General features: G+C 38.1%; 1 protein-coding gene across 1 annotated transcript in view; it reads left to right on the forward strand.

The window, feature by feature from the left end:
• EFNB2 (ephrin B2) overlaps nucleotides 1-15,986 on the forward strand; it is a 45,557-nt gene that overhangs the window by 11,423 nt on the left and 18,148 nt on the right. Inside the window, exon 2 of the mRNA XM_064408306.1 lies at nucleotides 10,984-11,267. Coding sequence (XP_064264376.1) covers nucleotides 10,984-11,267 — 284 coding nt within the window. The remainder of the gene's footprint in view (nucleotides 1-10,983; nucleotides 11,268-15,986) is intronic.

Below are 15,986 nucleotides of genomic sequence, written 5' to 3' on the forward strand. Positions count from 1 at the left end.
TCAGTTAAGCTTCATTTCAGAGGCTCAGATGTTGGGCCAAAATCTGTTTCTTCATAGGTCAGATATTACTACTGCCTTGAAGGTGGCTGTGGCCACCTGGTTTTCTTCTGCTTCTGTATGTCAGTCAAACCTTGGAAAAGCTGGTACTTCATGTAAGAACATAGGATCTTTGTGCTTGGAAGTGGCTGAATCTTGGGTTTAGTGTAAGAAATAAGTGCAGACTGATTATAGGTCTCCCATTTGGATTTATGTTCAAGGTCATTTTCTCCTTGGCATAAAAATGATTTGCCAAAAAGGGATTGTTTGTTATACATTTCTGTTACTGATTTGGCATAACTTTTCCTGAAAGTTGTGAGTTAACGATTTGTTCTACTTCTAGTGTTTACTTATTCAGGCAAATGGTATGCAATAATACATTTTCTAACAACTGCAGAGTAGATGAAATTCTGTCTTTGAATTGGAGATACAATCACCGATTATTAATGTCTCATCAACTAATAAGACAGTCCCCGCCCTCTTTTATAGACTTTGCTTGGAGCATGTCTTGAAACAAGACTGTACAGGTGTGAGCAAACTGTAGTTAAGAGAAGGAGGGCTGCAAACTTTGGTTGGCATCCTTATATTGTGGCTGACATTAGACATTTGTTTTTCTAACAGGAATGGTAGAGAAGAGCACAGAATAGCACAGCAATAGAACAATCTGGTTTGCACTTTTCAAAAAGTAGTTCTTGGCAAATGCCAGCTGCACTTTGTTAGCTTTCTAAAAGCAAAGGCTTTAGTGATTTGTGTAAGAAACACACATGGTTTGGTTTGACTTTCTGTTCCATGCTAACTACTGCTCTGCATCTTTTCAGTAAAGTGCCATGTCTTGGGTTTGGCACACCCCTGCCTCTGAGAGCACAAGTCAAGTAGAGCAATGGTTTTGTTTCACACTGAATTTGTTGCACAGATTTTTTTATTCTACTTTTTTATTTTTTTCCCCAAAATTCAAATTATATAAATACCTGATTATCCTTGCAATAAGAGCAAAGAACTACTTTAATATTCCCAGTAGCATATTTTGAACAACAGTTCTTTAATTAAAACAACATTGGTCTCTTCCTGTATTTCATGGCTAGCAAATGAGAGAAAACACCAGTGTTAATATCAAAGGGAGTCAGTTTTCATTACAGTAATGGTTCAATTGTGCAATGCTGTAGGCACTGAAATTTAATATTATTGTGACTTGTATTGTAATTGTAGGATGACAGAGAAAATGGATTAAGTTTAAATGTAAGTGTACACAGCAGCACATGGACTTTTTCAAATGGAAGTCGAGGGTTGGTACAGGATGGGTCCCCCTCTGGCTCTGTCATAATGAATTAGTATTTTGTAAATAACTGGCCACTAGACTATAGATTTATTACCTTTTGCAGATCTATGTGGACACACACAGACATACATCGATTCTGTACTGACTGTAATTGCAGTGCGGAGTTGCAGAACGGGTTTATGCCTCTAGGCTTGCAGGGTATTTGAATGTCTAGGCTTCTTGTCTTCACCTTTCATGGAAATATTCTTGCCTGCCAGTTTGTGAAGTTTTGTTCTGAGGGATACACCCATCCTTTTAGTTCAGGCATTGCTAACATATGCATGGCCTCAGACTGGAAAGCCCTTTGTCATCCTGATGAATAAACCGAATTCACGTTGCAGATGATCTTTGCTTTAGAAAATTATGCTAGAGACAAGTAGTGTTAATGAGCAATATCCCCCTCTTTTCCAGTTGCCCATAAACATTCAGATTGCAGTGGAAGACTGCAATTTAAACTATTACTGATCTCTCCCATGGAAGATTAAGGACAATGAAAGCTAGATGTTGCATTTGTTTGCAGTGTAGGCAAGTGGAAGATGTCTCTAAAGCAGTGCCTGAGAATCTGTTAGTGACTAAACATGATGCCCTGTAGTTTTGCCCCGTATCTTCTCACTCTTCCTCAGATGTATGTTCACACTGAAACCTGTTCTAATGTTAAAGTGCAAAAGGGGGCAGTAAAGTGCTATCCAAAAAAATTATTTATTTTCATGGGTACTTTTTGTGGCAAAAGTTGCATTTCTCAATAGGCTTATAATTGCCAATATGAAAGTAATGATCATAAGAATATCATCAGTTTGAAAGACTTACAAATGTTGCCAAAGTGTATTATTAAGTGTTGTGGAAGTAGTATTTGTCCTGTGTATTTCCATGTACTTCTGTCCTTGAATGGAGCCCTAAAACATGCTGCATATTTGAAGGAATCAAAGGCAGGAAACTTTCCTCAGATATATTTAGGACGTAGCTATATGAAGCACTTCTGAAAGAATTCTAGCTTTGCTAATCATCTCTGATTCTCGTGTTGTGCATTACTTAGCACCACGTTTCTGGAAAAAGTAAAATGAAAAGAATGCTGAGGCTAGGGGTTTCTGCTTGAAGTACTAAAGTGTGTAGTGGTGGCATGGGTCAAGAGTTGGGCTCTCATCCAGACCCGCATGCATCATTTGTCAAGAGGTAACTAGAAAGAGCAACTAATTACAATGCACCTACTGAGTGTTTTTCTTTCAGAAATTTCTCAGAGTAAGCCGTTTATACAGACTGGCTGCTACTTTCCACTGCAGCCACTTGCAGTTTTTAAACTCTACACAGAAAGCACATTTCTATTGAAATGAAATTAAATAAGAAGGAGAATGTGCCTGTGTGTTTCCATGCTTTTGTATGAGAGCAAGTGAGCAATGATTCCATTTGCTGAAGCTAAGCAAGTCCAGCGCTGTTGTGAGGTTCATATTTCTGTAAATGCCGATGAAATGTTAATATAATACACTTTAAAATAGAACATTGGTCATACTCATCCCTTTTTTTCTTTTGCTCCTTACTTAAAAGACTGTCGTGAAGCACATTAGTGGTTCTTTTGTGGTAACAGGAATTGATTTAGTAAATGGATCAGAATTCTCTAGTGCTTTAAGTACTTTAAGCAGAGCGGTAATGGCTTTCTGCATATAATACAAAAAGTTAATTGCTATTAATAGTGCCTTATATGGAGGTCATATATGAAAACGGAATATAAAATCTATATTTAAAAAAAAATCCTTAGATTTAGTAAAAGATTGGGTTGTGTATCTTTGCAACATTTCAGGCCTTACCCTTGCAGTAAATATTCTGAGGCAGGTTTTACATTCTTGTGCAAAAAGCCCATTGCACAGGAAAAGACAGATAAGTGTTTGCTCTCAGAAGTTTTTTAAGGCAGGGAAAAACATGACTGACTTTTATGTGGGGAAAAGCAGGCATTCATTTTTATATTCTAGATTTAATGGGGATGGAGGGGTAAAACAAATTGGTTTGAAGGTTTTAGTTATGCAAGTGGGGGTTTTTGCTTTTTTCTGTGAGTGAGAGCCAAAGCAGCAAGGGAAAGGGCAACTTTCCAGCAAAACTGAACCACCTCTCGCATGTGGAGGTGACATCCCACTGAAACAGGTATGCTGCCTGACAGCAAAACCCTTCTGGAGCTGCACACCAGGTGACTGAAGGCAGGATGCTGCCTTGTTTACACATGGTGGGTTGGGGAAAGGGGCCTCTCAGTGCCCCTGCATTTGTGGTCACTCCAAGATGCCATGATCCCAACGTGAGATGACATGATTCCCTGGAGAGGGACTGCAAAGTGACCTGCTTCTGCTGGAACCCAGGACTGGGGTACCCTTGAAGAGGAGTCTGCAGCATTTGCTTTGTCTTACTTTGTATGGAGAACGAGATCACATCTGTACTGTAGACCCTCGTACATCACAGCTTTTAAGGAAGCAGATTTTCTCTTTGAGTATCTCCAATAAGATGTGCTGGGTTGCAGGTGACCTTCCATGTACATGAAGGATGAAAGGGGTACACTTTTGCCAAATACCACGTCTTGGCTGCAGGGTTTGTGCTCTCTCAAGTAAGGCAAGGCACCTTTAGACTTGGGATGATTCTAAGCTGAGTGGAATGAAAAAGCATCTGTATTTCTTCAACAGCACTAGTCATAAGAGTTATTGGTTGAAGGAAGCTCGTGACAGATCTAGGAGACCAGCTAGGGCATTTTCTGATGTGTTTGAAGATGAATGGTGTCTGTGGGTATCTCCATACAGTAGAACCTCCGTGCCTTTACAACTGTGGTGTGATGGTACAATTTGACTGTCAAATCCAGCAGGTCCATGCAAAAGAATATTTCCTTTGGAGAGAAGCAAATGCACTCTAAGCCCATCCTTGGTTTACGCGTATTCGAAATCCCTTGTTGTATTTTAAATGCTTTGCTCTAGTATTCTGCTAAAGGTAGTGCAATGAATGGATAAATGAAATGGCTAAAATTTCATACACATTCCTAATTTCCATTAAAATTTTTGAGAAAACGTGATAGTGCTACAGAATCATTCTTGTGTAGGTTATTAAGATTTGACGTACAAACATACTGCATCGTTTTGCCCTACTGAAGTAAATGGAAATCCTGAAGCTGATGTCAGTAAGTATAGGTCCAGAAAAATGCATCAAGAACAGTGCCCATTTGTGTGGTTACTTGTGGCACATGTAATGGTGGCACCACTGACATGTTGTGTCCAGCATTGTGATTAAAACAACATAAAACCTTTACCATTTCCTTTTTCAATGCGCCGCAAGCATTTGGCTCAGGTAGTCTGAAAGAAGATGGCTAGAGGTGAGGAAGAGTGAGGAGAATAAGGTACCCCAGATCCTAGGAAGGAGATCAGCTATGGTTTCAGGGAACTGTTTCAAAGCACTTATGAGCTTACTGCAGGTTTATTTCAGGGGAGCCTGAACATAGGATTTTCCCTTATAGTAGAAGTGAGAAATACAGGACTTGCTTCTTTACCAACTCATGTTATAATATTTTATAATTTGGCTTTGTATAATGTGGTACTTGCCATTAAAGATCTTAAGGAATGAGTGTGAATATATTTGTTTATTTATTTGTTTAAATTCCTTTTAGTTTCTAGCCTGCAAGTCCCATTAATGCCAGCAGCCATTCCTTACATAAATTGTTTCATTAACTGTGTGGAAAAATGTTACATATAAATAAAGGTTAGCAGATTAAACTTCTTCAATTTTATTTAAATTCAAAAACATCCCTGTTTAGCATGTTGTGTAAAACTTTCCTGTAGTATTAAAATTATTTAATAAGACTGCACTGGTAAAGAAAAGTAGCTTCCAAAGCTCACTTTAAATAATTTTAATAATATGAAATGCTATACTTTTTTTGCTCTCAAAGTTTCATTAGCTAGTCTGTGTATAAAGCCAGTCTGTCATCTTGCTGTGTCACACTATGGTATTTTTTCTTACAAAGATTTTACAGAAGCATAGTGCCTTTTTTCCTCATAAAATTATGTACCCGCTTTGAGACAGACTCCACATTAATCTTTTTTTGATGAAGCTTGTTTTTCTGTCTGTCCATAGCAGTTACTGATCCTGTTCTCATTGAATTCATGTTCACTTAATCTATTTAAACTGGAGTGAGATGAGTCTTGTAAAATCACTGCTTCTGCACAAAAAACATTTACAGCCAGGTGTATACCTTATATGCACATGCATATTTTTGTACATGGTATTGAATATGACAAAAACTAACATGAAAGTTTAGTGTAGACCTTTTGCAGAGAGCTCTGGTCTTTGTTTTTGGATTTCATGCTGTGCAGTGTTTTTGGGAATCAGGAAACTGTTTTTCTGCTACTTCACTGAAATCACTAGCCTTTTCCTTAAAACTATTTGCTTTGCATCAAGCTGGTAGGACTTTTGCCTTGCTTAAATATTTCTCCTCTAGACTAAGTGATATTTGAAATATGAATGTTGTTGTTTTCTCAGAAGTCAGATGATTAATACATACAGTAATTAAAAAACATTCTTTTTAGGCAGTAAGGACTTGTATGTGGAATGTAATTATGTATTCTGTTTCAGTTTGCAGTTTTGTAAGTAACGGACTAACATACTGTGTTATTAGTATTCATGATATTTCCTTAATAAACTTCTCAATTAATAACTTTAGAGTCAGGCTCGTAGTTAAAACTTCATAAAGTTAAGCGGGTAGGATTCCCCAACAGTAGGTTTCAGGCTGCATTTTAAGAAGCGTCTTGATTGTTCACATTTTTAGGATTATTTTTGTGACATGAATTTGAAGCTAACTGCCTACACCAATTAGTTCAGGTAAGTTATTAAAGCACAGAAATTTAGCACTGCCTCCCCAGTTAAATATACAAGCCTTGCATCAAGTCCTAACACGCTTTCTAAAATCATATTTATTTTATAATTACTAGAATACAGTTAAAGCTAAGTGTGCCTATATATTAATAGTATATGTACATATATGTATGTGTGTAGTTTTGCAAGTTGGAAGAACACTGATCAAAGCACTTGGTTACATCACTCAATACTGATTAACAAAATCTCTTAAGAGTTTATTTTTCTAAGAATTTTTTCTGTAGATAATTTTACAATTTCAGAAATTTCTGCATACTAAGAAATGATAGAATATTCTCAGTGAATGAAAGTGTAGGCAGGTTAAGTTCTATTGGGTTTTTTTGAGACTGTGCTATTATGAGGTTAGGCAGGTTTGAATGGTTGTCATTAAGCAAATTTCCTTTGTAAATTAACGTGGTTGAATGTGCCAAGTTTCTCTAAACAATAAGGAAATTCTTAAGAAATTATTTGGAAATTAATATACTTTAAAAAAAAATATATAAAATGTCACAATCAAATTTTAACTTCTTGAAGACTTTGACAAGTAAGGTTGCATTAGTGCCAGGGCTGTTGCTGGGACCTAAAATTATGTGTGGTAGAAAAAAATCATTGAAGTGTTGGTGTGAGCAGGGAATGAACTACTCTTCCTAATTTCTGTTTGTGTCTCTGTGACTTTTTGGTCAAGTACAATAATTATTTTAAAAAAGGTTTGGGAACTCTGCAAGGTGTTGTTATTTGATGAGCTGCATGACTAGTTGGACTTGTGGGAGGGATTCACATCCATGGGCTTTTGCACAGATGTCAAATGTCGCCCACAATGCACCAGTTTTGGGCTGACAGTAAAATGCCATCTGTATCGAAAAGTGCCAGACTGAAAGTGCATGAATTTCATCGTACAGCTTATATGGTACTTAATATACTTTTCTGTGCTTTCTCACAGCAGGCACCAGGATTATTTATTGTGAGCAGGATTTTTCAATAGCTCCAAGAGTCTCTCTGTATCTGACTGCTGACAGAAATGAGTTGGGAAGCTTGCTAAGCTTTTCTCTTAAGTTTTTGTTGGGGGCCAGGGGCCTGTGTTGGTATTTAAGTTTTGCAGTAAATCATACTTAGAGCTGAAATGAAGAAAGTTAGAGGGATTTTTATAGAAAGCAATGGTTCCAGTGCTGTCGCTATCCTGACTTCTTGGAGAGCATGTCACTGTCCCAAGCCACCACTGGAGTAACAGCCTCCACAGGATCAGTCCCAGGATTCTGGAAACACCTTGCTTTGCTTTTATTATATCTATTTTGATGTGAAAAGGAGAAAGCTTTCTAATTAGTTGAAGACACATTTTGACCACACTTTTAAAGCCATTTTGTTAACTTAAAATGTATAGACACTGTCTTGCAAACATTTCATCAGTCTTGATGCTACTTTGGAATACTTAAGACAACATCAACACTTGCAGAAAGGACTCAGGATTAATCCTGATGCTTTTTTAATCTCCACCAAGGCTGAATGTACATTGTCCTTTCTTTTTCCCGGTTTTTTTTTTTTTTCAAATAGAAGCTCTTCAAAAATAGGATCATAAAACAGTAGTCTTAATCCTCCTGACATTTCATAAATAGCTTCAGAAAATGCTTACTACCCAGCAAATGATTTATTTAAAATCTTTATAAAAAGTACAGTAGCAAAAGTACTACACAAATGCGGGGATAATAATCATGCCTACGACTAATCAGCCACTGTAGGTTTTGTGGTTGAACTGAAATGCATGAGGTGAAACTTTTTTATTAACTCCATCCATAGTTGGGCTTTGTTGTTGTAAGAAAATAAGGAAAGTAAATTGGAAAAATATCTCTCCTAGCAAAGGTCATGATCAAAACTGCAAAGTGTGGAAAAATTTCAATACAATCAAGTTCTCAGATTAATCCTTGCATTTTAAGCCTTTTTTCTTCCCTAATCCCATCAGTGTTAGATCCTACAAGTTCAGACACTCAAGCAGAAGGAGATTTACTGAGTTTAGTTCTAAAACTGTACAGACTTTAGAGTCATAGCAAGAATATTCCCTGCCATAAAGTCTAACAAGTGCATTCATTTAAAGCTCTTGTAAAATGTAGTTGCAACTGTCTGTTGGGGACAGTTCTGTCCTCTACCTTTTATGGGACAATTCCTGGCTGAAACTAAGGCTCACAAGTGTGCCCTCTTTCCTATAGATGTTTCTGAGGATTGTCTGGCATACCATCTCTTAACCCATCCTGTTTGTGCTCAGAGTTTGCGTGGAGAACATATACTGTGGCTGTTACATGTATATACCCAAAGTCTAAAATTAGAATCAGTGTCTTTTGTTTCTCAGGGCAGATTTTAGGTTGATTTATATTATTGATAATGATGGACAGGAACATTTATCTAACCTTAAGAATTTCATATTTGTTATGTATAGAAATTAACTTGATTAGCTTACAAGCAAAGATTCAGTCCTTTGAAATCTTGCGTTTCCTATTACACTGTTACATGAAGAATTGCTGGCAAGAAGAAGTATTTGCAGCAGTGGGATCATACAGTGACCAGCCTTTGTCCTGGCATGCAGATGGGGGAATATAAGTGATTGTCATCTTCCTGATACAGCAGTGCTGCACAGGAGCAAAGTTGAAATGGTGCTGTGGTCGGACAAGGTGGTAAAGTCAGTCACAGGTGGCACAGGTTGGTTCGGAAGCTCTGTCCCTTTGCTTTCGCCTGGTCCGAGTTGATCCCTGAGGAGAGCCAAAATCAGAGTACATGCTGCTCCCCTGGGAATATTTGCTGGCTGGGATCCTCCTCAGTCATAGGATCATAGAATCATTGAGGTTGGAATAGACCTGTAAGACCATCAAGTCCAGCTGTTAACCCAGCACTGCTGTGTTCACCACTAAACCACATCCCTGGATGCCATATATACATTCACTTCTGGTTGTCCTTCAGCAGGCTGATAACTCCGAGGTTGCATTCCCACCTTTCCATTTGTTTGAACATTTCAGCTTTTGAGGTGGTAGTTGCTGCATTCCTTTGGCATGTCTGAAAACTGGGGGAGGAGGCGCAGCTTTGCCCCATCTCCAATCTCAGTTTGAACAGCCGTGGCCAAGCCCAGTTTCTGCAGTCTGGAAATTACACTGCACAGCACAAAAGAGCGCAGTGATTTATACATCAACAGTCGCTTTTCTTGCCATAACATTTCATTGTTCTAGTTCCCTAAATCTGTAATTACATGTCTTTGTCCTGCTACGTGCTGCTTCATAACAAATATAATTCTTACACTGGCTTTGTGAGTGAAAATAATCCTGCTCAATTAGCACAGATCATAAACTTGAATTGTGTGGAGCAAGCAGTTGTAAATGATGGATTCGAAATTTGGGGCGTTGCATCATCCTTTAATTTAGTGGGTTCTCCCCCACCAGTACTTCATGCTGGTGGCTCCTTTCGCCAAGCCGAGGTTGGAGGTCACCGACGCCTACAGCTTTGTTCTGCGTGGGCCTTGATACTCTAATTTAAAGTTTCCAGGAAGGCTGCCTGTGAATAAGCTAGATTTACTACGTGTGCTGTTTAAATATTAGCACTTGGAGAAGGGTGTTCATTAGACAGGAATTGTTTCACTTGGTTTTTCAGGCCGATTCTCCATTAAGGAAGATCTTTGGAAAATGCTGGCAGGCAGGAAAAAGAGGAAAGAAAGTCTTTTGGGTCTGTGCATTCGAGTACATTGGTTGTGTTTGTGGCTGTTGTTCTAAAACATGCACTTCTTGGCCTTAATTGAACAAATATGTCTTAATGGAGAGAGAAACAAACAAACCTGCTGTGGCTTTTGTCCTTGTGAGAACAATACTCCTCATTTTGTGCATGAATCAATACTATAAGTAATTATTTATATTTTTCTTCCATGAAGAAGTGGTCATGTTTGCCTGTTAATTAATACGAGTAGGAAAGACAAAATACTGTGTCTAACTGCAAATATTAAAGCTCCCTGCCAGTTTGTGTAAGAAGTCTTCCCGTACTAAGAAAAAAAGCACACCCGTCTTTAACTGCTAGCACAAAAAAAAAAATCAAAAAAGAGCTAAAATAATGGCAGTGGTGGTGGAATTTGTGAAATCGTTGTAGTGGAATGGTCACACTGTCCTGGATATAAGTGTTTTTCGCAGAATCATTTGTGGTCCATTGATCAGGTAGATCTCTGTCTATCACAGAGATTTGTAAGCATGGTTGAGTGTCTGATATTTGTGTTACACTAGTAATATTTATCAGCATGTTAATATATTGTAAAAGTCTTACATTTTTTCCTGTCCCACATGGCTGTTCAAGAGGGTTGAAAGATTATTTTTGTCATTCTCCTGTATTCAAAATTAGCAAAATATGTGCAAGAATAGTAGAAATATTAGCAAAACAGAAAAGCAGAATCAAAGCTCACCAGATATTGTATTAGCTGCTCTGCATGGCTAAATGCAGTGCAAGAAACAGTGGTGCCTGCCAGAGAGAGATGTAAAATCTGTTATTGTGCCCAAAATTGGGATAAGGACTAAAAGACTCAATCCATCTATAATTTCCAAGATATAAATAAGCATCTTGTTGATATTGAATCAAGCCCAGACTATAAAGATTTGGTTTGCTCAGTCTGTCATTTTGGTTTTGGAAACTGTGTATTCCTGTCTGTTCACTGCAGTTGCTACTTTTCTGTGTGGGATTTTATTAAGCGTCTCAAATTTTGTCTCTTCTCTTCCCCCATCCCCGCCCCCCTCTTTGTTTTTCCTTCCTTTTAGATTCCTTCCTGGACAAGGATTGGTACTATATCCACAAATAGGAGACAAACTGGATATTATATGCCCAAAGGTGGACTCTAAAACTATTGGCCAATATGAATATTATAAGGTCTACATGGTTGATAAAGACCAAGCAGATAGCTGTGCTATTAAAAAGGACAATACACCTCTACTTAACTGTGCCAAGCCAGATCAAGATGTTAAGTTTACCATCAAGTTTCAAGAGTTCAGTCCTAATCTCTGGGGCCTGGAATTTCAGAAGAACAAAGATTATTACGTCATATGTAAGTTCAAATTTTCAGTTCTAATTCTTTAAATATAATTGTTCATTATTTTGCTGTCTTGTGCATTATAAGCAAACTATGAATGGTTTTATGTATTTTTATCTGAAAATGATTTATTGCCAACATATTTTCAGTATTGTTCCTGAATTTCAAAGGGTCTCTGTCTCTTTTTTCCTTGGTTTGTGTAAACCACATTTGATTGTACTTCTCTGCCTGTAAAAGGCTGGTTTGTTTTTTGGGTTTTTGGGATTTTTTTTGCATGGTATTGTGTTCTGTATTTGCATTAGAAGTTGCGTGCAGCTAAACTGTGATGTGTTTCCTGCTCACAACCCTGATGATGTGCTGTTGGCTTTGTCCTTGGCTTCTCTTATGCCAAGAGCAGGAGCACAGTAACCCAGCTGTTCTCAGATGAGGTATCCTGTGTGACGTGGCTAGCCATTGCTCCAGGTGCTCTGGGGACTCTCACAGGAAGCATCTTTTGGCCACTTTGGTGCCAGTTTTGTCAGTGTAGTTTCCTCACAAGAGTTACTGGTAAGGGCCTGTAATTGAACATGCTTTTCCTCAAAACATACGTACTATATCCATACAGTAGCTAGGAGAGTTCTTGGGTAAAACCTAGACTAGCATAGTCTTGAATTTTATCCTTTTTCATGGTCCTGGCTTGCTAAACAGATATGCATGGCACAGGCCTCTGTGCAGCAGTACAAACTTTGTGTGAGTTTCTGTTCAGGGATTTATGGCTCAAAGCAAGTCTGGAGGTAGCCACTGTGATCAGTGATTCAAATTACTTACGATGTGTGAAGCTAATGATGTGAATCAGGAGTTAGCATAAGCTGAGACCTCAGCAGTATAACAACAATTTACATTAGTTTAAGTTTTGTCATTGTAATATTATGCCCTGTGGATCTCATTTAGCCCCATGGGCACTTTTTAAGTCTTGAGCAAGTATCTGCAGTTATTAGGTGATGGAACAAATTCTGCAAATACCTGGCTTTTCTGCAGTTACAAGGAAGTTAGATACTTGAGTGTCTTATTTTGCAGAATCATAGAATAATTTGGGTTGGAAAGGACCTTTAAAGCTCATCTAGTCCAAATCCCATTCAGTGTGCTGGGACATCTTCAACTAGATCAGGTTGCTCAGACCTCTGTTGCCAGGTATGGAGCATCTACCACCTCTCTACGTATCATGTTCCTGTGTTTCACACACTCACTGTAAAACATTTATTCACCATACCTGGTCTAAATCTTCTCTCTGTTAGTTTAAGACCATTAACCCATGTCCTGTCACAACAGGTCCTACTAAAAGATTAGTCCCTGAACACCACCTTGAAACCTTGAACACAGCCATTTCTGCCACCACCTTGAAAACTGGAGGATTGATACTTGTTTCATGTAATGTCTGCCAGTGTAATTATTTCTCAATTTCTGATTTAAAAATATTGGCAGTTTTAAAAGTGCTCTGATCGAGTACTTTTGAAATGGAAATGGAAATTAATTCAGTATAAATTAATGCTCACTTTCCAGTTATATCCATAGTGGTACATGGTAATATATAAAACAAGGTTGTATGTCACAGAAGCTTAAGTAAGAATTCACTGCATTAGTAATATTAATTACTAGTTTTAGAAATTACTAGGTAAGAGTTACAGGAGATACAAATCACCATTTTCTTGGTTTAAAGATTGCTAAAAGTAGACACTTTCTCTGTTTAGCTGGGGAGTATGTAAAAATGTGGTCCCATTTAAAAAATACTAACTTTTGACAAACTTCCCACTGAAATACAGTGAGATATTTACCAGGGTGAAAGCAACTAAACTACATGTTGAGAGATAGTTAGTAGTATAGAGAGATAGTAACTCCTGGGAAAATGTGTAGCATAAAAATGACCATGCTTATATTTGGCTTAAATGAGGAAATGTGCTCATTATTTAGTGCTGCTTTTAAAAACATCCGCAGAAGACCAACTGTAGTGAAACAAATGGCACTGTTAAAATTATTACCTGAAAATTATGGGCACAAATGGAGCTTTCTGATGCACTGTCAGTTCTGTCATATCTATGTCATGGATTTACCCAGAGAATTATTAAGTACGTCTCATTTTCATTAGTTTTGTATAATTATTTCATTATAGCAATAAGACATAATAGACGTTGCATTTCCTGGAAGATTACAGCATAACTTGGTTGAAAGAACTTACTCAGCCTTCAGTCTAATGCCTCAAAAATCACACTGGCCTAGTAGCAATACTGGAGTGCCTCAGGGTATTATTTCTCCTACTCATTGTGGCATAAACAAATGGCTAACTTACCACTCTGTTGCTAACATACTGACTGAGCTTCAGCAAGGGTACCCATACATTTTAATAGGCTGGATAAAAAACCACCCCACCCTTGAAAACCCAGCCATCCTGAAGCTAAAACCCTCATCTTCCTGTCATTCAAGGAGGAAACAATAAAGTCAGTGATGCTGGTCTCAGAAGCACTAAGAGGCATAGAAAACTAGGCCAGTGCTCAGCTAGGACACCATTTTAGAGAGTACTGGAGCTAGATAGGATTTTATTAGTTCGTATTTAAAAGCTCATGACACAGCCTTGTCAGTGCAAGTTCTGGTAGTTGGGACATTTGCTATCATTTTTATAAGAAATAAAATGCATCTTAGTCATGTATGCAAATCAAGCTTTAAATTGTATGTATTCCTGTTCACAGGCTGGTAAGTCTTTCTTTTCCTTCCTTCCTTCCTTCCTTCCTTCCTTCCTTCCTTCCTTCCTTCCTTCCTTCCTTCCGTCCGTCCGTCCCTTTGTTTTGCCTTGCTTGTTTGTTGGGCTTTTTTGAGGGATGGAAAAGCTGTGAAATGAAGGCAATGATGCATTTTATGTGCCAGCTTTTGATTTTAAAGTATTTTAGGATCTTTCATTCCTTCAAATAAGTGGCATCAAACAAACCTAACACAAGAGCTCCCTGAGCTCAGCATCTTTGCAGCGCTTGCTGTGGCTGCGCCTACAGCCTAATCTCACGCTGTTTATGCTGGCAGGCTGTTGTCAGCCCTTTGAATGTTTTGTGCATTGTCATGCACCTTTATCGTCTTGCCATTATTTGAAAACAGAGTTTGTTTTTCTAAGGTAATAGTATGTGGTTTGTGGAGCTGTATTAAACAGTAAAATCTCTGTTCATATTAGGGGGTTAGTCATTTTGGGATGAGGAATTGCAACACAGGATGAAGCAGCTTCCTGAGCCCTTTAAAGACATGTGCATAGGAATTCTTCAAGCCATAATTTTTATATCATCCAGATGTATTCATGAAAAGTATAGCAGAAGGAGATCTTTTCTGTTCAGTGCTTTCCTAAGCCTAGGCATATAAAATTTTTCATTTCACAGTTCCCAATTTTTTAAAAAGTAAAAGTGTGGGTAAGTTTCGCATATCTGTTTTCACATTTAGTGGGAATTTAATAAATAAAAAAAAAAACTAACCCATTTCTTGGCACGATATTCCTCAATATGACTATCAGTATCCAAAGAGTTAATTCTATGAACAGCAGTAATTGGAAAGACGATACTGAATGATACTGTGAAAGTGAATAAATGATGTAACAGAGTGTCCTTGGTTTTCTCTTCTTTGCTGTCATCAATTTTTCGTTCCTGGGAAATGAATAGATTCATTTTCCTACAGTTACCTGATTTCTTTTCAGCAGAACTGGAGAAGGTCAAATGTACTTGAGATCTCAAAAGTATTAATGTTTGATTATCCTAAAATATGTGACCATTTAGCTAACATACAGTAAGTCTCTAAGGAAATCCTTAATCACATGCATGAAGGATGATCCATCATGCCCAACAACATAAATATCTATGTGAAGGGCAAATTTGAGAAGGGTGTGAAGATTTGCAACTCTGATGTTTGCATTAAAAAATCTTTTTATGTCTTTGCATGGTTAAGGAATAATTTTCTGCTGTTGCGAATTGCTCAGAAAAAGCAGTGAGTATATTCTCACTGCTGAGGAGATACTCAGTACTTGATCTGCAAGTACTTAGGTCATGGTGTCACTGCTTCAGTACCCCTCTCAGATGCAGATTCTTCTTGTTTGAGAGATGCATTAGCATAGTTCAAGTGCATTTCATATACCAAAGTTGTTTACTCTTGGTGCACAGGAGTCATCCTGAACCCTTCCCAGTAAACTTGGCCCTTAGTCAGAGAGCCTAGAGCACCTGGTGATACACTGGGTTTGTGCTGAGGGAGCTCTGGGGGAAGCCTGTGGGAAGCTGTGCCAGAGGGAAGGGAGCAGTGCCGCCTGCCTCCAAGCCGCCATCAAGCTCCTTGGTTTGGAGCTTGGTGTAGTTTGGCCAAGCAAGCACATATTTCACGCCATCTCTTCTTTTGCATAAGTGAAGTTTATGGGCTGACATCATCAATGTTAAAAAATAAGTCACCTGCAATGAAGTCTTCACCTGTTCCAAATTTGTAGTAGAGTGACTTGGGACTTGGGCAGGGGCTACAGAATGTTTCTCTGAAAGATTCCTCTATAAGGCTTGCTCTGCCTGGACCTCATTAGCTAAGCTACTGAGCTAATGATGCTCATTGGCTTTGACATCGGCAAAATTGAATATGCAGCTTTCCTTAAATGTTTTTTTGTCAACTTTTTTTCAAGTGACCCACTTACATAATTGGCTTCTGGCTTAAATTAAAAAACGTATATTTATATATATTTGATCCCTGACTGATTTG

The sequence above is a fragment of the Passer domesticus genome, chromosome 2 (assembly GCF_036417665.1).
Source record: "Passer domesticus isolate bPasDom1 chromosome 2, bPasDom1.hap1, whole genome shotgun sequence".
Lineage (NCBI taxonomy): Eukaryota > Metazoa > Chordata > Aves > Passeriformes > Passeridae > Passer > Passer domesticus.